General features: G+C 52.3%; 1 protein-coding gene across 1 annotated transcript in view; it reads left to right on the top strand.

The window, feature by feature from the left end:
* The window catches only part of ALX4 (ALX homeobox 4), a gene marked incomplete at both ends in the record, with an annotated part of 40007 nt that extends 30841 nt beyond the window's left edge, over positions 1–9166 (top strand). Inside the window, 3 exons of the mRNA XM_082843936.1 lie at positions 78–388; positions 7149–7277; positions 8843–9166. Coding sequence (XP_082700062.1) covers positions 78–388; positions 7149–7277; positions 8843–9166 — 764 coding nt within the window. The remainder of the gene's footprint in view (positions 1–77; positions 389–7148; positions 7278–8842) is intronic.
* Positions 9167–21419: the final 12253 nt, after the last annotated feature.

Raw genomic sequence — 21419 nt, 5'->3', positions numbered from 1 at the left:
GGATGGCTCCCCGGTCCCTCCCTCCTCTCATGCTTGGTTCAGCCACTGGTTTTTGACCTTCTTTCCTCCCCCCTCAGCCAAAGAGAGCTCCCTGGGTGAGCCAGAGTTGCCGCCCGACTCTGACACCGTGGGGATGGACAGCAGCTACCTCAGCGTGAAGGAGGCTGGGGTGAAGGGGCCCCAGGACCGGGCCAGCGCCGACCTCCCCAGCCCCCTGGAGAAGGCGGACTCCGAGAGCAACAAGGGCAAGAAGCGGCGGAACCGAACGACCTTCACCAGCTACCAGCTGGAGGAGCTGGAGAAAGTCTTCCAGAAGACCCACTACCCCGACGTGTACGCGCGGGAGCAGCTGGCCATGAGGACCGACCTCACCGAGGCCCGCGTGCAGGTCAGTGAGGGCGCCTGGGAGGGCGCGGGAGAGCAGGGCCTGCCCGTGGGATGGTGGCCGGAGCTGGGACCGCCTGACTGTCCCCGGTCGCGCCAGGGCTTTCTTCACCTCGGTGCAAGGAGCCCACCCCTCACGCCCCGGCTCCAACCAGAGCAAGTCGGCTTTCACTCACTTCACTGGCCTCTTGCTGTGGTTGGAGCTGGGGCGAAGCTCCCAGTGGACGGGCAGGACGCCTGTAAGCTGTACTTCTGAGTTCTATGTAGCGTGGGAGTCCAGGCCCTTTCATGAAGGAGATGGTGACTGGTCTCTGCTCTGGAAGGCCTATCTCTTAGAAAGGAAACAGGACGAACTTAAATACATCCATAGCAGCCCAGTGGGCAGAAACAGAGACAACCCAGATCTTCTTTTGGCCCAGGATGGCTGCCTCGTCCTCCATCTTGCAGGTTCCAACTCAGTATGCCTCCTCTGAGAAGTCTTCCCGACCACCATGGCTAAAGAAGGGGCCCCCACCATCACCCGACCACCAAAACACTCAACCCAGCACAACCCGACAGAGCTCAACACAGCTTAACACAGGCCAGCAGAGCCCAGCACAACACAACACAGCACAACCTAAACCAACACAGCTCAACACAGGCCAGCAGAACCCAAATCAACACAGCTCAATTCAACAGAACTCAACACAGCTCAACACAGGCCAGCAGAGCCCAACACAACACAACACAATATAACCTAAACCAGCACAGCTCAACATAGGCCAGCACAGCCCAACACAACACAACACAGCACAACCTAAACCAACACAGCTCAACCCAACACAGCTCAACACAACCCAGCATAACCCAAATCAACACAGCTCAACTCAACAGAGCTCAACACAGCTCAACACAGTACAACCCAGCACAGCACAACACAATATAACCTAAACCAACACAGCTCAACAGAACTCAACACAGCTCAACACAGCCTGTCAGAGCCCAACACAACACAGCATAACATAAACCAACAGAGCTCAACCCAACACAGCCCAACAGAGATCAGTGCAACCCAACAGAGGCCGACACAACACAACATAACCTAACCCAACACAGCTCAACACAACCCAACACAACATGACACAGCTCAACACAGTAACAGAACCCACCAAAACCGACACAACACAACAAAACCTAACACAGCTCAACCCAACCCAACATAACACAATAGAACCCAATACAGCTCAACCCAACCCAACACAACTCAACCCAAATTAACGCAAAACAACACAAGCAAACCAGGTCAGCTTCTACCACATTGTCCTATTTTATCTTTTTTATAGAATTTATGACGGCTTAAAATATTTTATCTGTTTGTCTCCTCTCACTGGAATATGAGCTCCTTGAGGGCAGGTACTGTCTGTTGTTCAACACTGTATTCCTACCAATTAGAGAAGGCCGAACTCAGAGCAACAAAGGCAAAAAATAAACATACGTGGACCAACTGACCTCCTTTGACCACAGAGGTGTGTCTTCCCTCCCTGCATGAAATTACAGCAGAGAAAGAACCAGAAAGGAATCAAAGTCCTCTAAGTACCCCAGACACAGCTTCAGCGTAACACAGAATAAACGTCATGTTCAGCCTGCCTTTCCAACCCAGAGCATGTTAGAAACAGCAAACCAGGTGTTGGCAGATAGCTATTTTCCCCCTCCTGTGGGCTGTGGAAATCAACAGCTTCAGAGCAAAGAGGAGTTTTTTTAAAACAAGCAGCACAGTTCAGATCAGCTCAGCACAGCTCTGCTCAGGTCTTTTCAGCACCAGGACAAAAAGCCCTGTTACTTCGCAGACCCCAAGGGCGCCTTCTCTTGCATTTGTTCACTAGAGAATCTTCAGCAGTGTTTCTAAGGCATCAATAAAAGGTTCATCAGTCTCCACCATGCTCTGTTTAAAAAGGCAGAGGCATTTGTAATATGGTCCAGAAACGTTTTCATCTAAAATGGCTAATGTGGGGGACTTCCCTGCTGGTCCAGTGGTTAAGACTCGACGCTTCCACTGCAGGGGGCTCGGGTTAGATCCCTGGTTGCGGAACTAAGATCCCACATGCCATGCAGCGCAGCCAAAACTTAAAAATAATAATAATAAAATAGAGTAAAATAAAATAAAATGGCTAATGTGAAAAGGGACTGGTAGTTGTCAGTGAATACACAGCCATCCAGAAACAGCAGGAACCCGAGGGCGTTCTGAACAGTCAGGTCGTTTATCTGTAAATTCCCCAAAACAAGCTTCCCGGTTTATTCCTCTCCAGTTCGCAGTAAGTGTTTGGGGAAGAAAGGCAGGGCAGCTGAGGCCTCACTGTGATTCCAGAAACCTTCTCACACCCATTGTCCCACCTGAGTCATGCGACTTCCTGGTGCCTCAAGAGTCTGGACACAGCATCTGGCCTCAGCTCAGCCAATGGATGTGGGAGGAGCTAAAGGAGTAGGTGGAGAGCGGGTGGCTGTTATGGGGCATTCCTGTCGATGCTGTGTTTGTGTGAAGCAAACCGTTCATTTTCTGTGCAGTACACATGTGTGCACATGTGTGTGCACGTGTGTGTCCCTAACAAATGGACAGGAGTGCCAAGAAGTAAAATTCACTTAGTATCAAAAGAAGGATGGTCCTTCTAGTACAACACATGGAAATGACACTGGGGTACGTTTTACATTTTTCAGGCACCACAATGGAGTGCTAAAATGGAGCACTCTCCCTGCATACACACACACAGACACACACTCACACACAAACACACACACACATTTATGCCTACTTCCAAAAAGGAGCTGGGGCAGCTTACAATTAAAGGTTTATTATTTTCATCTAAGAACAAGAACAAAGTCATGAAATGGGAAGGTATTTATGTCAAAGATCTAGACTAAGGATCATATTTGCCACTGAGCGCAAATTTCAACCCTGAGCTTCCTGGCAGCCAAGGCAGAAAGGGAAACTCTAATGTGTGCATATCTTATCATCTAAGGGAAGGGCCATAGAAGTATAGAATGCTAGTGCTGGAAAGGATCACCTGGTCCTCTCATTTGATATTTGATATCAAGGAAGAAGAGGCCCAGAGGCAGGAAGTGATCACCTGTGATCAGGTGACTCAGGAAAGGTGATTCAGTGGCAGTGCTGAGAATAGAACGTGGGACCCTGAGTTCCAGCCCAGTGCTTCTTTTACTTTAGTTTGCCGTAGCAGGACACATGCCAGGTTGTTCTGAGACTTTTCTTTGTATAAAGGCAGCAGGGCGGGTGGGACTGTCATGTATGTCAGACCTCTGGGTTGAGCCTGGCAGTGCCCCAGGGATGGGGGATGTGGGGATGGAACTCCCTGCTTGCCTCTTCTGAGTTTGTTTAGGGCCCGTACTCAGCTGGTGGGAAGCCAGGTGCCTGGCGTAGAGTGGCAGTGAGGACAGGGAGGGGGTGATGGGGGCCCCGAGATGGACCTTTCCTGGGAAGAAGCCCGGGGCTTGGCCCCGCTCCAGGGGGCTGCAGGGGCCTCTCCCTGCTGTCTGGGACTCCAGTCTCCGCAGCTGGTGTCTGAAGAAAATAAGACAGAGGCCTCCCTGCGCCGGGCCACCCCGCCCTGGCCCAACATGGGCTGCGGTTAGCAAGGACCCTGCCAAGATGGTTGGTTCCTCGGGGAGAGGCCCGTGCTGAGCGGGCCTGGGCTGGGGTGGGCTGGGAGCAGGGTGGTCCTGGGCCTTGCAGTCCCCCTTCCTTCTGGGGTTGCACAATGGAGACAGGCCTAGGGCCACAGAGCCTGAGGCACAGAGCACCTAAGGGGGCAGCTGTCACAGCCCCAGGCTCCAAGGGTCAGAAATGGAAGGATGCTCTGAGTCTCAGGACCCTTGGATGTGAGCACGGAAGGGGCCCGCGAGGATACCCCTGCCGCCACCCGATTGAGGTGTGAGGAGGCCGAGGACCAGGAGGCTGACTTAGCTGAAGCCTCGTCTGGGCAGAAAGCCTCCAGCCTCGTATGCAGGGTAAGGCCCAGGGAGGAAAGACCCGGAGGAGAGAGTGGAGGTGGGCAGCTCTTCTCCCATCGGCCTGCTCCATGCAGCTGTGCCGCCTCCCACGATCTCCATCTTTAGCCCTCAAATAAATCCCTCAGCCTGACCCTCTTCCACTCCCTCCCCAAGACAGTGCTCTCTCAGCTGCCTCTCCCCCGGGCTCATCTATCTTCCCGGAGAACCCAGGTCTCCCCTCTCCCCCGCCTCTTCCCCCGCGCTCACCTCCAGCCACCACCACGCACTCCGTCTCCCCCCACTCTGCTCCTCCCCTCAACCCCAGGCCCCCGTGCAGGATACTGGGCTGCCTCCTTCCCCATCCGTGTCCCTCCCAGCCCAGCCCACGCCTGCGTGTCACCTCCACCAGCACCTCTGGATCCCACCACGGGACCGAGTCCACAGAGACTCAACAGCAACCCCCCAGTGGCAGACACGTCACCTTTTTCTAGCCTTCTCCCCGGCCTCAAAGAAAGAAAGCAGTCATATATCTAGATGCCTCCAGTGGGCTTCTCCCCTCCCGCTGGCCTCCCCCTCAGAGAACCCTGGGGGGCTGAGGAAGGAGCGGAAAGACTGAGCTAAGCCTGCAGGAAATTAAACATGAAATGAAAACAAGCGCCTCTGATTCATTCTCTCATCCTGCCCCCAGCCCCCCATTCCAGACCACCGATAAAGGGGGATCCCGTTTCAGCGGCGCAGAGAGGAGACCCGATCTGCCCTTGGCTCCCAGTGGGCGGCCTGGGCCCGGACCCCAGGAGCCCCAGGAGGACAGGAAGCCCCGGGAGGCTGTGGGGCAGCGGCTGAGACTCCAGCCCAAGCGAGGGCCGGCTCCGGGGGTGGGGGTGGGGGACCCAGGAGAGTGCCTCTCCTACACAAGAGTCAAGACAGGAAACAGAGTGACGCTGAAAGAGATGCCAGCAGCGCTCTGTGTGTGTGTGTGTGTGTGTGTGTGTGTGTGTGTGTGACACTCATGCTTGTGTACTGGGAAGAGCTGCAGCCTCACCCTCCCTCCTCACCCCCACCCTCCGCACACTAACCTGGGCCACACCCCCCCCCCCCCCCCACTTCTTTTCTGACTTCTTTCTTCTAGCAAAAGACAGCAAGGAAGGTCAGGAGCTATAAGATAAACGAGTGTGAAGTACTCTAAAAACTCCGTGGCAGCATTTCCCATCTAGCTCACCTGCTGCCCTCAGAGGCACCACCCCTGGGAAGAGGTCAGCACAGATATTGGCCCCATTTTCCAGATGCAGAAACTGAGGCCAGTGGTTATGCCAGGCACCCCAGTGGGCACCCGTGGGCCCAGCAGCCTCTATGCTGCCGCATGGTGAATCCGTCCAGGCCTCAGGCCCAGCTCCCTCCCCCTCGTCCGAGGAAGCTCCATGCTCTCAGCAAGACTGCTGGCGGGGGCGGTGTGCTGATCGAGGTGTGCCCACGTGCACCTCAGTCAGCAGCGGGTAGGTGCACATCAAGCTGCCGGGAATCTCCCTCCACGGAGCTCAGAGGTCTGCCCTGGACTCAGCTTGAAGCCCTTTCTGGCTTGGAAGCTGAGCCCTGCTCACTCCCCCTCTCCCACCCTCCCCTGTCCCCGTCACCCCCTCCCCAGATCCCCAGTCACTGGCAGGAGTGACAGATCCCAAGGCGAGCTCCTGCCCGTGAGCCTTAGGAAAGTTCTCAGCCTGCCAGGAACTTTGCTCCTGCAAAAGGAAAAGGACCCACCCCACCTCCACCCCCATGGCCAGAGACCCTGGCTCACACACCTGACTCAGAGCCCACCCTCCCCATGCAGTACCTGGTCAGGTCACGCCAACACCCCACCCCCATGCTCAGTGACAGGTGGGCCTCCTCTCCTCCTCGGCACCAGGCTACTCTTCAGCCTGAGATTTTGCAGCAGCTGCCTCTCTTCGAGGCACCGTGGCGACCCCCTCCACCTGGCATTTGAGGCCCCCCACAATCTGGCTCCCACTTCCATGGTCCTTTCCCTCCCATCACTCCCCCAACTGGCAGCGTGGCCTCTCGAGGTCTCCTGAGTGTGCCCTGCTGTTTCTAAACTCGGCCTGGACTTCCGTCCCTCCAGCCAGCACTCGGAGCCCAGCCCCAGCCTTCCCTCTGCAAAGCCGTCCCTGACTGCCTCTGGAGCCCGACGGAACCCCTGTCCCCCAGAGAATCTTTAACCCAGGGTGTTCTGAGCCGGGAGACTCTTTCCGACAAAAGTCTGCACAGAGGATTCAGGAAGTGGGAATCCTGAACCTGGGCGGAGAGGTCCCAGGAAGCCCAGACCTTTTGGAAAATGATGGCAAACCACATGTGTGCGATCGTCCAAGAGAATGATTTTCTGGGTGAGCGCTCACAGCTCTTATCAGATTCTCCCCAGGAGTCTGTGGCCCCAGTGGATCAGGCCGCCCCCCATGCTGGGGTTGGTTAGATGACCGCTAAGATGACTAGTGGCGTGTGTTTTGTGTGTGTGACACTTGCCTGCTCTAGATTCTGAAGCTTAGAAAAAGGAAGCCACTGGCCCAAGATCAGGCCCACATGATAAGCTGGAATAAAGTGCCTTCCAGGCTCTCAACGTCTATCATTCTAGATTGTAAACTCTTGAGGATAAAGGCCGAGGCGGACACATTACCTGTAGCCCCATGGCCTCGACCCTACACTGCAACTGGTGAGACTCAAGGGAAAGGCTGGCACTGCCCGAAGGCAGGGCCTCCAGCTCCTGGCCTGACCCCCGTGACAACTGCTCTGTCCTGCAGGTCTGGTTCCAGAACCGGAGGGCCAAGTGGAGGAAGAGGGAGCGTTTTGGGCAGATGCAGCAGGTTCGAACCCACTTCTCCACGGCCTACGAGCTGCCCCTCCTCACCCGAGCGGAGAACTATGCCCAGGTAAGTGCCTGTCCCCAGCCCCTCACGCTCTGAGAAGGGGCGCCTTCCCCGGAAAGAGGACGCGGGGCCCATTCCGGGCGTGTGCGTTCCTCCAGAATGTGGGAGGCCCGGAGCTCCTTCTGTCCAACGTAAGTGTTGACCCAGCCTTGGCTGGACTTTAGGGAAGGAAGGCCGGAGTGGTGAGAGTGGCTTTTTCTTCTGCCACTTTGGCCACTTGTGCTATGAGCATCAGAACCGAGGAAGCTTTGCTGAAGGCCAGGGGGGCCTCTGGGCCCCCGGGAGCCACTCAGAGTGTTTCCTAGGAGAGGGGTCCTAAAGCCTGGAGGCCTTGAGGCAGGGCTGGAATGAACATGGAGTCCTTAGTCATCCCAGCTCCAGAGCTTTCTCACTACAGGCAAGTCACAAGCTCTCTGAGCCTCGGTTTCTTCACCTGTGAATTGGGCTTTAAAAAGCATCTGCCTCAACTCTTTTACGAGGTTGTTCGAAGGTCTAAATTAGATTGTGCAAAAGTGCTTTGTGACTTATCCAGTTTCAGAAAGGTTGTTTTGCGTGTTCACGGCTCTCCCAGGAGTCTGTCCCATCTTCTCCCATATTCCTCCATGGCTGTCAGTCATTCCCTCGTCCTGGGGCATCTGAGTCCTCAGTGGGATGCAAAGGGACGAGAAGTAGTGTGAGTAAAGTCAGGCAGCCTGGACACTTGGAGGGATGTAATTTTGGCTGAGTCCCCAGTTCTATCTCCCCGTAAACGCTGAGAGGAAAACGGGTCCAGAGGTGGAAGCTGGGGAGGGAAGGGACTACAGCTGCACAGATAGAAGACAACATGTCCAGGTCAACCCCACCTGCTGCCTGAACACCTTCCATGTGCCCCCCCACCTCACCCCACCCCCAGCCCGGCTCCATCCCTCCCCTCACCATCTCCTGAGGCAGCCCTTTCAGTCCCGGAAGTCACTTCTGAAGCCTCAAGGGCTCGAGCCCCTGGAAGCTCCACCACTACCCTTGACTTCTGAGAGAATTTAGGCCCCCGCTGTCCACCCCATCCCCTCCACACCACAGCCTGCAAGCCCACAGCCCATGTTCCCAGTGCCAGAGCTCTCTGGGTTCACGTCAGCTCCCGTCTATCATGTCTCGAGGGCCTGCCAGGCCTGGGGAAGAGCCAGAGACGAGTGAGACAGTCGCTGACCCTAGCGGTCCACGGATGCAGAGACAAAGTCTGCATCTGCCTTTAAGTTGCGGGCTGCCCTCAGCTGGTGAGCTGTGTCCCCAGGACAGCCCTTTCACTAGACGCTTGATGAAATTTCAAGTTTAAAACGGAACCTCTGTCTGCCGCTCGCTCGCCTGGCCCTGGGAACAGAGGGAGCCAGAGCCTAAAAGCCAAAGGCTCCTAAGGGGCTAGATGGCCATAAAGGTTTTGAGAGGCTCCCAAGCAAACGCTCCGGAATGGTTTCATCATCAGGGTGGGCTCGTAAGTGAGGAGAGGTCATCCGTGGGGGAGGGGAAAGCCCCGATGTTCTCCCCGCACCCCAGCCCCCGCCAGCCTGTGACATCCCTGCCTCCCCTCTCCCCAGATTCAGAACCCGTCCTGGATCAGCAACAACGGGGCTGCCTCACCAGTGCCAGCGTGCGTGGTCCCCTGTGACCCTGTGCCCGCCTGCATGTCCCCTCACCCCCCCGGCTCTGGGGCCAGCGGCGTCACCGACTTCCTGGGTGTCTCTGGGGCTGGCAGCCACGTGGGCCAGACGCACATGGGCAGCCTGTTTGGAGCCGCGGGCCTCAACCCGGGCCTCAACGGCTACGAGCTCAACGGTGAGCCAGACCGCAAGACATCGAGCATCGCGGCCCTCCGCATGAAGGCCAAGGAGCACAGCGCGGCCATCTCCTGGGCCACATGACAGAGCACCCCCGTCCCATCCCCGTGCCCTCCCCCATCTCGGGGCACTGGCCACGCCCATGCTTCCCCGGCCCCCAGCCCCCCATTCGACTTTCCTCTTAGGAACCTGGCCCGGGGCCGGGGGCCTGGCCCTCAGCACTTTCCGCCGCTCCAAGTCTGAGGCCCCGTGGACTGTTGGGAGGGAGGGGGCAGCAGACACTGAGGCCGAGCCCCCTGCTCCCGGCCAGAGGCAGTGGAGGAAGCCAGGCGGCCGAGTTTTGCAGCTTTGCATCCATTATAAGCTGAAGACCCTTTCTCCCCACTCCTGCTCCTCTGCCCTGCCCAGTTTGACCGTTGAGTCGAGGATAGACTCCCATGCAGACCCAGCAGTGGCCACAGTGCAGTCATGTCCGTCCTTCCCTCTGCTGTGTGGTCCCTTGGTCACCAGGCCAATGACTGTGTCTGAAGAACAGGCTGCCCTGCAGAGGCGGCCTCGGCCTTCCCATCTCCTTTTCTCTCCCTAAAAGCCCACGGAATCCCACCTCCTGGACCCAAGGCACCCGCCTTGCCTTCACCCTGGATGGCGAGGAGTCCCCGTCCTGCTGTCCCCTGTGCTGGGCACACCCGGTGGGATTGGGCAGAGAGAGAGACGAGCTGGAGCTGAAGGATCCTGCTGCCACCCAGCAACGCTGGCCCCGGAGGACGCACAGCCGCCCTCGCACCCCGAGACCCTGGATATGGGTGAACAGTGCAAGGGAGGATGCAGACCGCCCACGGTACCCATGAAGCTGGAAGGAAGCTTCCAGGAGCAGGGAGGGCTGCAGGGAGGTGTCCAGGGGAGTGGGGGGCAGGGTCTCGTGCACACAGGTCCGCTCTCCGGCCACCTGACATCCCGCTGCAGGCAGGATGACGGCGACAGTGGGCAGGTCTGGGTAGCTTTTTCTCCATCCATTCGAGCCCCTCCAGGAGGATCTGGAGGTGCTTGTCCCTCCCCATGTCCCATTCTGGTCACTCACTGGGGCTGCTGAGCAGTGTCCTGGTGTGGAAGGACTTACACCTCAGACACACCAGCTAAGCCGGCGGGCACGGCAGCAGAGGACCAAGAGCAGCTGCAGGACCTGCCAGAGGATGAGTGCACGCTCACTCGGGCTCCAGGCGGCAGGCCAGCCCCTACACGGCCTTAGGTGGCCCTCAGCAGTCTCCAGCGCCACCCCTGCCCAGAGCCTTCCACTCAGGCGGAGGCTCTGTGTTCCTCTGGGCGTAGGGCAGAGAGCGCCTGCCCTTGCACTTCTGCCCTAGGGGATGGGAGACCCCAGCCCCTCGCCCTGGCCTCCGGAAGGGCTCGTGGGGCTGAGCTCCTCTGGGTCACTTGCTCTGTTCCAGACACAGAGGTCAGGATGCCCTCTGGAAGCAGATTTCCCCGCCTGCAGGGAGGGGCCTCCTTCTGCAGGGGTGCCACCTCTGCCGATATGAGGCCTGCAGCTTGAGTTTAGGCTCCAGGGCCCAGCCGTCACCTAAGCTCGGGGCACAGGGTACCTGTCCTCCAAAGCAGGCCTTTCAGAGCCCTGGGAAGCCCCCTGGCAGGTAGCCCCTGGGGAGAAGGGCCTGCCTTTTCTCCTTTCTACCCCGATTCTGTCAGTGAGGAGGGCCAGGTCCACCAGGCCCAGAGGCCTGGACACAGGACAGCCTCTTGGGTGGTGGGCAGGGAGGAGTGAGACCCTCCCCCTTGAGCTGCTTAGGTTTTCGGGGACATCGTGGTCTCCACCTCTGTCTCACATTCTCATGTGCTCCAGAAACAAGACCGGGGAAGGAGCTGGCTTTGACTTCCCTTAACAAGAGTCAGACCTCTTTGTGAACCGTAGCTCTAGAGTTGACCTTCTAGAAGTGCAAAGGGTCTTGGATACTGAATTCAATGTTCTCGGAGGCTTGGCCTTAGCGTTTCGTACATTTGAGGATCTTGGACTGACTCTTAGGAAGCCTTTTCCAGTTCTGAGGTTGGCGGAAACAACTCAAACTCCCAGAATCTAGAAAGAGGAAGGCAGAAATGGCCTTAGGCTGGAGACAATGCCCCAGTTCCTCCTTAAATGCCCCACTGGCTGGGAAGGACATGAGAGGGACTTTCACCAGGGGTATGTGCTACCCTGGGAGAGAGTCAGACGGAGAGGAAGAACTAGGATAGCCGCAGAGGAGGAGGGAAGGGAGAAGGAGGGCCCTAAGTGGAATCTTCTGGAAGGGACCCCGGGCATCAATTCCTCTCTGTGTCTGCTTTCTGCCCGGGCCAGACCTAAGTCAGGCAACCCAAAGCTTGAGAAGAAAAAGCTTCCGATAGAAGAAGGCTGTGTGTCTCTGGCTGTCTGTCCCACCAACACAGTCAAGTATCTAGGATTAAAATGTTGGTGTAAAATGTCCCTATGCATCTCCCCACAGGTAGCTTCCCAGCCCCAGGCCTGTCCTCACCCTGTCCCAGCCCTCAAGGGCCTGCCTGACACTCCGAGAATCCCAGAATCGCCCAGTGGGGAGGGATTAGAAACCCTCTAGTTAGCCCAATCCCTTCACAGTGGAGATGACCCTGGCCCCCAGGGGGGGACGCGACCACCCTGAGCCGTGTTTCACCCGAGGCAGAGCTGAGCGAGGGGCTCTGATGGCCGGTGCTGCGCAGAGCTCCCCTGGTCAGGAGGCTGGGCCCAGGCCTTCTGCCTTGTCAGCTGCTGGGGCGGGACGTGCCCCTGCAGCCTCTCCCGTGACGACTAAGCAAGCTTGGGTGACTCTCTGGGGCTGGCGGCGTCCTCAGGAGTGAGGTTTCATGAAGGCAGGTGCAGAGGAGAGTGGACCCTCTCTGGGGGTCACTGCTAAGCCAGTAAGCTAAAAGAGGTGGGGTTTTCTTTGCTATTTGCCTAAGATCTCAACAGAGATGGCCACGCAAGCCGGAAGTGACGGGTGGCTGGCAGGCCCATGGGCAGCCTTCCCACACTGCCAGCCTCCTATCCCTGCTGGGAACCAGTCTCGGCAGCCAAGGCTTGACACTACTAAGCTGCTGCTACCACCCTCAGATGCCCTCACTGCTCCCAGGGCGTGGGAGGAGAGGGCTCTGGGGACACACAGAGAGGCTTGTCCCCAAGTCTTCAACGGCACTTGGAAGACATGGGCTTTGGAACTTTCCTTGAATTCGTTCAACTATACTTGATTCTCAGCTCTCACCACCATGCCTCCAGCTTGGGGGAACATGGTGGCCAAGTTAGTTCAAAGACACTGCAAGGGGGTGGGGTAGCAATCGTGAGGTGCGTTCCCAGCGCCCACGGCTGCAGCCACGCTGGGCCCAGTGACAGTGTCCCCTCCGCCCTCATTCCCGCTGGGTGGACAAGAGGAACTCTTCCAGGAAAAACCACCACAAATCCCGCTTCCGCAGCCATTCCCTCTCAGGGCTGGACGCTCTGGGGCTTTGGGTCTGCGTGATGGCCTGTCAGGTGCCAAAGCAAACAGGCCTAGCGGGAGTGAGGATGGCTGGCAACCAGGCCCCCAGGGTAATAATCCGTGATCATGAAAGAGAAAAACGGGAAGACAACAAACACCCAACTTCTCAAAGTCACTGGGAGCCCACGTGACTTCCCTGAGGATGCTGGAGGGAGGGGAAGGTGTTCCAGTGAACAAAACATTACCCGGCCTTGCCCTGCCCCTTCTTCCCCTTCACGTACATACACAGAGCTAGGCCTTTATACTACTGATTTTGAAGGACAGTTTTCAATGTCTAATAGTCTGTTTGGTGTGCAGTGGTTGAAAAGAGAGCTGAGTGCTGGAAGGAACATGAACCTCAATCAATACTGACTGTTCTCCTTGTAAGATACCGTAACCCTGTATAAATGCAACTTTTCTTTTAGCTTGATGGCCTGGGGTGGAATATTAAAAATATATATGAAAAAGACATTAAAACTTCAGAAAAATGTATAAAAAAATGAGGTCGGTTCCATAAAATTTTACTGCCTATACCACCATGTAACTACATTATAGCAAAAATATTAAAAGAAACGTTCTTGCCTTTTAAAGTAAGTTATTGCACTTACATCTTTGGGGGAGGGGAGGACTGTTGATGAGAAGAGGACGTAGGGGCCCAGGCACGGGGCCAAATGGAGCACTGATGCCGCTGCGCGCGCCCAGCGCACCCTTGGCTGGGCACAGCCCAAACTGTCTGTTTGGTTGTTGTTTGCAATAAACTCCTTCTCCTTCCTCCTCTCAACTGGAACCTGTCTGTTTTGTTCCTGACTTGTGACAGATGAAATGTGATCGGAGGGGCCTCTGAAATCTCACGTTAATTGAAGTGGGCAAAAAATACTAACAGTGCCCTTTTGAACTGCTGACACAGTACAGAATGGATTACCAGGGCTAGATTAACAACAGGTGGCCGGCTAGGGCTCCTGCACAAAGAGGGGTGCGTGGCCTGCGAGGGGCTGGAGCGCCACCCCCCTCATCCCAGAGGACCTGCTTGCACAGCAGGCAAGCAGCAGAGGGGGGAAGGGGGGAAACAGGGGCTGCCCCTGCATCTCCAGTGCGCTCATCATGGCCCCTCGATGTCACTGGTACCATCTGTGTTTCCAGGGTCTGCTCCGAAAGCAAGGGGCGAGCCAGGGCATGGAGGTCCAGGGTGGGGAGACCTGGCTGCTTGGCACAAAGAGTGCAGGACAGGCTTCCAGGAGAGGCAGGTCCCCGTCCTGGCTCTATGCTTAGTGGCTGAGAGAACTTGCAGGAGGTTTGTTTGGGGGATTTTTAAAGCAAAGCTCTAAATACAAATTATGGAGCAGGGGTGGGGGGCCCAGGTTCTGCTGTGGAATAGATGCTTCCTTGCTTTCCAGCATGAAGGTGACTCAAGGAAGAGGCAGTTACTCTCCAAGGGAGCCCCCCCCCCCGCTCCCCGTGCCGAGGGGGAGACACCTTCGTTCGCCAAATGACCTGACTGACCCTCAGCTCTCACATCAGAAGGAGGGGAAGAAGCCTGTCCCTGCCCAGTTCACCAATGCGGGGGGAGGATTAAATGGAGATGACACATGCATGGACTTTGTAAGCTGATGTGGCAATGGTGACATGAAGGACCACGATTACTCCCGGGAGAAAAGCATCTCCCTCCGACTACCAGCTCTGAGTCCGACAGGAGACTCCTTTTCATCTTTTTCCAACTATTTAAATGCTGCTTTCTTGAAGACACATCTCAGATTCGGTACCTGTAGGGTAAGTTCTCGTTCAATGTGGACCTAGATGGTTTTAGGTTGGCTTGAGCTGGGAACTTGTTTTTAAAAATGACCCTTTTCATCTGTTAGGGTCACGGCAGCTCTTGGGCTCTCCACACCAAGTCACTGCTAAGTCCCAGGGTGGGAACAGAAGCAGAGGGAGAAATGCCTTGTGCATGGGAAGCCGCCTGCCTTGCACCCCTGCTTAGCAACCCCAGTAACCTGGAGTCCAGATGAGTGCTACTGCCAAAGGGCAGGATGGCTCGACAGGGTCGTTTGGGCCTCCCTGGTGACTCACGTAACCCGTCCCTGGGACTTGCGCCTCCAAGGAGTGTCTCCGGGGAGGACCAGGCCAGCAGGGCTTCCTTGAATATCTACTATAGCTCAGCCGTTCCCTGTCTGGCCGCCAGGACCACTCATTGCTCCCCAAACCATCTGGGGCCTTTCACTTGGCCACAGTAGTGGACTTGCCATCTGTCTGCTTCGAATGCCTGTGCCCCGTCGCCAGCCCTCTCTACCGGGAAAACTCCTGCTCGTGCTCTGTGGCCCCCAAATGATAAGGTCCTCTGTGGAGATCTTTCTCAGCACCACGCCTCACCCCAACTTCCACCCCCAGGCCGGTGGTTGCTCCTTCTGTGCTCCCACAGAACTGTTCGTAATAGTGTCTCAGCACAGAACGCCGTGTGGTTTCCCTATGTATCTGCCTGACCAGCCCACGTGTCTACAAAGCTCCGAAAGAGGGCCAATTCCGTTCACGTCTGAACGCCTCAGAAAATAGTACGATGAGGAAGTGAGAGAACGAATGGGAAGGTGGGGCCGAGGGGAGGCTCTGTTTTGGTTTTGAATGGGAAGAGGAAGGCTAGAGCTGGGCCTGGAGTGAACTCAGAGCCTCTGCTTGGCCGTGGACCCTGCCCACCCTGCTCCTCGAGGGGCCATGTGCACCCCTGACGAGCCAAGCCCAGGACTGGGAGGCTGACCTCTTTGTTTCGTGTCCCCGGGGCTGGGCCGGCACAAGGCCAGCTCCCTAAAATGGCCCGAGAGGCCTCGTGTCTGAGAGTGCTCATCTCAGAGCTTTTCCACTTACCCTTGGGCTCAAACCCTTCCTCTCCCCAGCCATCCCTCCACCATCCTCACGCCCCTAAGCCTTCCACACCTCCACTCTACCTCAGGGGCGGTCTGTAGATAGCTTCTTTCCAACCTCCAGAGCAACTGCTCTTGCTGTCAGCTTCTCACCAATCCCATTGTCCCAGGTCTCGCTACAAGAACGACTGCCAACCTCAGGGCACCACAAGCTGGCTGGCCTGTGATTCGGCAGAAACCCTTGATTAGGCCGGGCGGGGTGATGCAGCAGTCGGGGTCTTTCTCCTCACACAGGCTCAGACTTGCATGCTCAGCTGCTCAGGAACAAGAGGCCCTCCACAAACAACCCATCCCTCAAAACAGGGCTCGGAAGTGAGAAGATGCGTGCCAGCTCCAGGGACGATGGGGTGTGAGAGTCGACATTTTCCCGGGAATCCTGTGATTCCATACAGATTTTGTTTTAGCTCCACACAGACCAACAGGCTTTAGGAAGGGCAAACTTCCAAAAGAAGCTTCAGTCGATGACCCTGTGCACACCACGTGTTAGGTGTTGCCTTAACTAGCTGGGAATAAACCCATGGTGGGGCCCACATGAGATGCCCCCAGAGCCTTGGTCGAGATGCAGTTCAGATAACCCAGGGGCTGCAGCGTTCTCGCCACACCTCCTGAGATTTCTCTTTTGGTTGCATCACAAGCCCCCCACCCCATCCCTGCTCTGTCCTCTACCCACAATGGAGCTCTGCCGTTTTTAGGCTCTGGGGGAAAAGGAAGAGCTCCCTGTTGTTATGACACTAAGGCCAAGCTACATTATGGAGAGAGAGAGAATGAATAAATGAGTGAGGGAGTGAGTATGTGTGTGTGTCGGGAGAACAAGGGAAGGAAGAGAAGAATGCCCAAAGGCTGCCCACATCTCCTCTCTGAGATAGGTTTGAACAGGAAGCTCTGTCCAGAGGAGGGCATAGCAAAGCACGGGCCGGGAAGCTGTGTGGTGAGCGAGAGACAGGAGAGCTGGATTTAAAAACTGACTTTTCAACTTATTAGCTTGGTTATCTTAGGCAAGCCATTAAAATCCTCTGATTTTCCATTTCTTCATCTGTAAAATGGGGAAAACCAACTCCTGCTTATCTCATAGGAAGTGAGATGAGTGGTTATGAAGTCCCAAAGAGTCAAAATACTTGAAAACAGTGAAGAGCTGTAGAGACAGGAGGAATCACGCACTCTGACGGTCGGGAAGGGCTAACAGGGTTGACTTCTATCCGAGTGGCTAAGGGCAGGATGCCAAAGGCTAAGGTTACCGTTTCACAAAGGTGTGTCACCAGAATATAAAGCCCTGAGATCCTCGATATTATATTTATGGGATGGGGAACGTGGGTGGTAAGCGATCTCGTGGTGAGTGGTGTATTGGTCTGCTTGGGCTGCCATAACAAAATAGCACCCATTGGGTGGCTTAGACCATAGATGTTTATTTTCTCACAGTTCTCGGAAGCTAGAAGCCCACGATCAATGTGCCTGCAGGTTTGTTTTCTAGTGAGGCCTCTCTTCCTGGCTTGTAGACAGCCACCTTCTCACTGTGTCCTTACATGGTCTTTGCTCATGCAGAAAGAAAGATCTGGTGTTTCTTCCTTTTCTTATGAGGATATCAGTCCTAATGAATTAAGATCCCACCCCATGAGCTCACTTAAACTTTACTACCTCCTTATAGGCCCTGTCTCCTAATCCAGTCACACTGGGGGGTTAGGGCTTCACTATATGAATTTTAGTGTGGGGTGGGGAGATACGATTTGATCCGTAACAAGCAGTGTGGCTGGTGTGTTTTATATGGGTGAAGTGGCTGTTCTTCTCAACCCCATATCCCAAAGGATTTCAACATTTCCCAGCAAGTTCCCCAGTGAGTCCAGCAACCACTCAGCTCAGTGCCTTGTCACTTACTACCTAGGCTACTGCGTAAGTAGTTACATCCCATTTCTGATCCCTCCCTGCTCCACTCCATCATTTGTGTCAACACGATGGTGTCAAAGACTATCTGATCACGTCCCCAAGCAGAACAATCATCTGAAAGGCCTTCACACTGTCCACAGACATTTCAGCTCTTTTGTTTAGCCCTAAACCACTCTCCAGCCTCATCATTTCTAATGTCCCAACCTGGAGTCAGTGCTCCTACAAATCTAGGATATCCAGTATACTTCCTCATCTTCTTGTTTCCTTTCACTCCCCCCAGGTCAAAGTGCCTGCCTGACCTCCCAGCACACCCCTATCCATATAGTGCCCATCTCCACCTATTAATTCTCCAAAGCCTATCTCAAGTCTCACCCTCTTCACCAAGTCAGAAGCGACCACAGCAGGGAGTGTGTGCAATTCACCCTTAATCGTTCAGTTGTGTACAGTAGACAGGACTATAAGGGTCTTATCTCCTGTATTAACTTGATTATAAGCTCCTCGAAGGCGGAAAGGCTATCTTCTTCACCTACTTACCTGTAACACCTGGTACAGTACTATAGCAAGCATTTAATAAACATCAGCTAGATGCCTGGCAAATCTGCCGTCTACATCAAGAACACAACAGAAAACACTAAACGGAGGCAATGGAACTGGAGGTAGCCTAGACCTGAGGCCTAAGCAAACGTCCAGGTAAAGGAGAAAGACGCTGGTCCATGACAAAGCCAAGGAACTGTGAAAGGTGACAGTTTTTAACGACTATTGAAAAAATAATCATCTTTGTTGAGGTATTACTTACATAAAATGCACCAATTTTACATGTAGAGTTGGATGTTTGGACACGTGACCATCACCACAATCAAAATATAGAACATTCTCCTCACCCCAAAAAGTTCCCCTGTGTCTCATCCCAGCCAATCCCCAGCAATAGATAATGTTGATCTACTTTCTGTCACTGTAGATTAGTTTTGCCTGTTGTAAAACTTCTAATACGTGGATTGTATTTTTATTCATAAGAGTACGTTTGTATGTATGTATAGTACGTATGTACAGTATGTACATTTTTGTGTCTGGCTTATTTGCTCGCCTATTTTGGTAAAGCAAAGCATCCATGTCGTGTCTCAGTTCATTATTTTTATTGCTTAGATGTATTCCATTTATGGATATACCACAATTTGCCTTTGCATTCATCTGTTGTTTAACATCTGAGTTTTTTCCAGGTTTTGGCTATTATGAATAAACCTGCCATGAACATCTGTGTACAAGTCTTTGTGTGGATATATATTTTCTATGTTTTTTTCTTTTTTTAACACAAGGGTCTTCTATGTTTATTTTTCACACAAAGCCTTCCTCTGAATTCTTCAAATATTTTTTAAATTAATTTTTATTGGAGTATAGTCGCTTTACAATGTTGTGATAGTTTCCGCTGTACAGCAAAGTGAATCAGTTATACATATACATATATCCACTTTTCTAGGTTCTATTCCCATATATGTCATTACAGAGCATTGAGTAGCGTTCCCTGCGCTATACGGAAGATTCTTTTTTGTTCTTTTAAAGACATTGATGAATGAGTGTTGAATTTTGTCAAATTATCTTTTCTATATCTATTGAGATGATCATATGGTTATTCTCCTTTATTCTATTGCTGTTGTAAATTATATTGATTTTCAAATATTAGACCAACCTTATATTCTTTAGTCATGTTGTATCATCCTTTCTGTATGTTGATTTGGCTTGCTAATTTTTTTTAAAAGAATTTTGTGTCTATGCTCAGGAGGGCTATTGGTCTGCAGTCTTCTTTTCTTGCAATGTTTTTGTCTGGCTTTGGTATCAGGGTAATAATGGCCACACAAAATGAGTTGCCACATATTTCTATCTTTTCTATTTTCTGAAAAGAGCTTGTGTAAGATTGGTATTATTTCTTAATATCTGATAGAATTTGCCAGTAAAACTATATGGACTTAGATTTTTCTTTGTGGAAAGTTTTAAACTACAAATTTGATTACTTTAACAGATATGTGGCTATCTAGATTTTCTATTTCTTCTTGAGGTAGTTTTTATCACTTTGTGTCTTTTGAAGTTTGTGTCCATTTCATCTATATTGTAGAATTTAACAGTATAAAGTTTTCATATGTATTTCCCTTTTCATATTTTTAGAATCTGTACCAATGCCCCCGTTTAATTTGTGATACTGGTAATTTATTCTTTTTTTCCTTGAACAGTCTAGTTATTGATCTTTTTAAAGAACCAGTTTTTGTTTAATTGATTTTTCTCCATTGTTTGTCCATTTCTATTTTATTTCCACGCTTATCTTTATTCTTTCTTCTACTCACTTTGTATTTAATTTGCTCTTTTCAATTTTCTTAAGGTAGTTGCTTAGATAATTGATTTTAGTTCTTTCTTTCTTTAAAAAATATTTATTTGGCTGCGTTGGGTCTTAGTTGTGGCACACGGGATCTTAGTTGCAGCACGTGGGATCTTTCGTTGTAGTGCAGGGGCGCTCTAGTTGTGGCATATGGGCTCCAGAGCACGTGGGCTCAATAGTTGTGGCACAAGGCTCTCTAGTTGTGGCACACGGGCTCCAGAGCACATGGGCTAAGTTGCCCCGTGGCATGGGGGATCTTAGTTCCCCGACCAGGGATCTAACTCATGTCCCCTGCGTTGGAAGGCAGATTCTTAACCCCTGGACCACCAGGGAAGTCCCTCTTCTTTTCTAATATTAGCACTTCAAGTATAGATCTCCAAGTACTCCACCTGACACATTTAAATACATTGCTTTCATTTTCATTCAGCTAAAAATATTTTCTAATTTATTTCTTTTTCTTTATTAACCTGTGCATTTAGAAATATGTTATTTCATTTCTAACTATTAGGGATTTCCACGATATCTGTTATTGACTTAATTCCACTGTGATCAGAGAACATACTTTTTGTGTGTGTGAGTACATTGGCATTTTGTTGATGGAAGATTAAAGCTTACAAAGATAGAGACAAGCCTAATCAAACTCCTTCGTTCTTAAAATTATTTAGATGAGAAAAACAAATACCACTGATTAAGTCATTTGCCTCAGGTCTTACGGTGAAAGGCACAAGCCTCTAACCTCTGAGGCTAGACCTCTTTCTAGTATACTTCACCATCTTCAAACCAGCATCAAGTGTTCGTGAATTATACATCTGTTTATACTTCATCCAAACTTATTGTTTGCTTTAAACATTGTCTTGTCAGGAAACCTTCTCAAAGTCTCATTTTATCTCAGCATATTTATCAAGGAATCTTTTATTCTAACCTAGGACTCGTTGGAATTCCACACACACTCCTCTCAACCTGAACTTTTTTTTAATTCCATTTTTATTGTATATATATATATTTAAATTTAATTTTATTCATTTATTTTTATACAGCAGGTTCTTATTAGTTATCTTTTATACATATTAGCATATATATGTCAATCCCAATCTCACAATTCATCCCACCACCCCCCACCTCCGCTTTCCCCCCTTGGTGTCCATACATTTGTTCGCTACATCTGTGTCTCTATTTCTGCCTTGCAAACCAGTTCATCTGTATCATTTTTCTACATTCCACATATATGCATTAATAGACAATATTTGTTTTTCTCTGACTTACTTCACTCTGTATGACAGTCTCTAGGTCCATCCACGTCTCTACAAATGACCCAGTTTCATTCCTTTTTATGGCGGAGTGATATTCCATTGTACATAGGTACCACATCTTCTTTATCCATTTGTCTGTCGATGGGCATTTAGGTTGCTTCCATGACCTGGCTATTGTAAATAGTGCTGCAATTAACAACAGGGTGTATGTGTTTTTTTGAATTATGGTTAGAGAACATACATTTTTTATGTTTTCATTTCCTCTAAAATTGAGATTCATTTTATGGTGCAACACATTGGTGGTGAATATTGTATGTGCACCTGAGAAGAATGTGTATTCAGTTATTGGTGGATGAAGTGTTCCATAACTGTCAATTAAGCCAAAGTGGTTGATAGTGTTATTCAGGTCATCTATAGCTTTCTGAT

Source organism: Leucopleurus acutus (genome assembly GCF_964270905.1).
Source record: "Leucopleurus acutus genome assembly, chromosome: 8".
NCBI lineage: Eukaryota > Metazoa > Chordata > Mammalia > Artiodactyla > Delphinidae > Leucopleurus > Leucopleurus acutus.
This window is presented reverse-complemented; position numbering and strand designations above follow the sequence as displayed.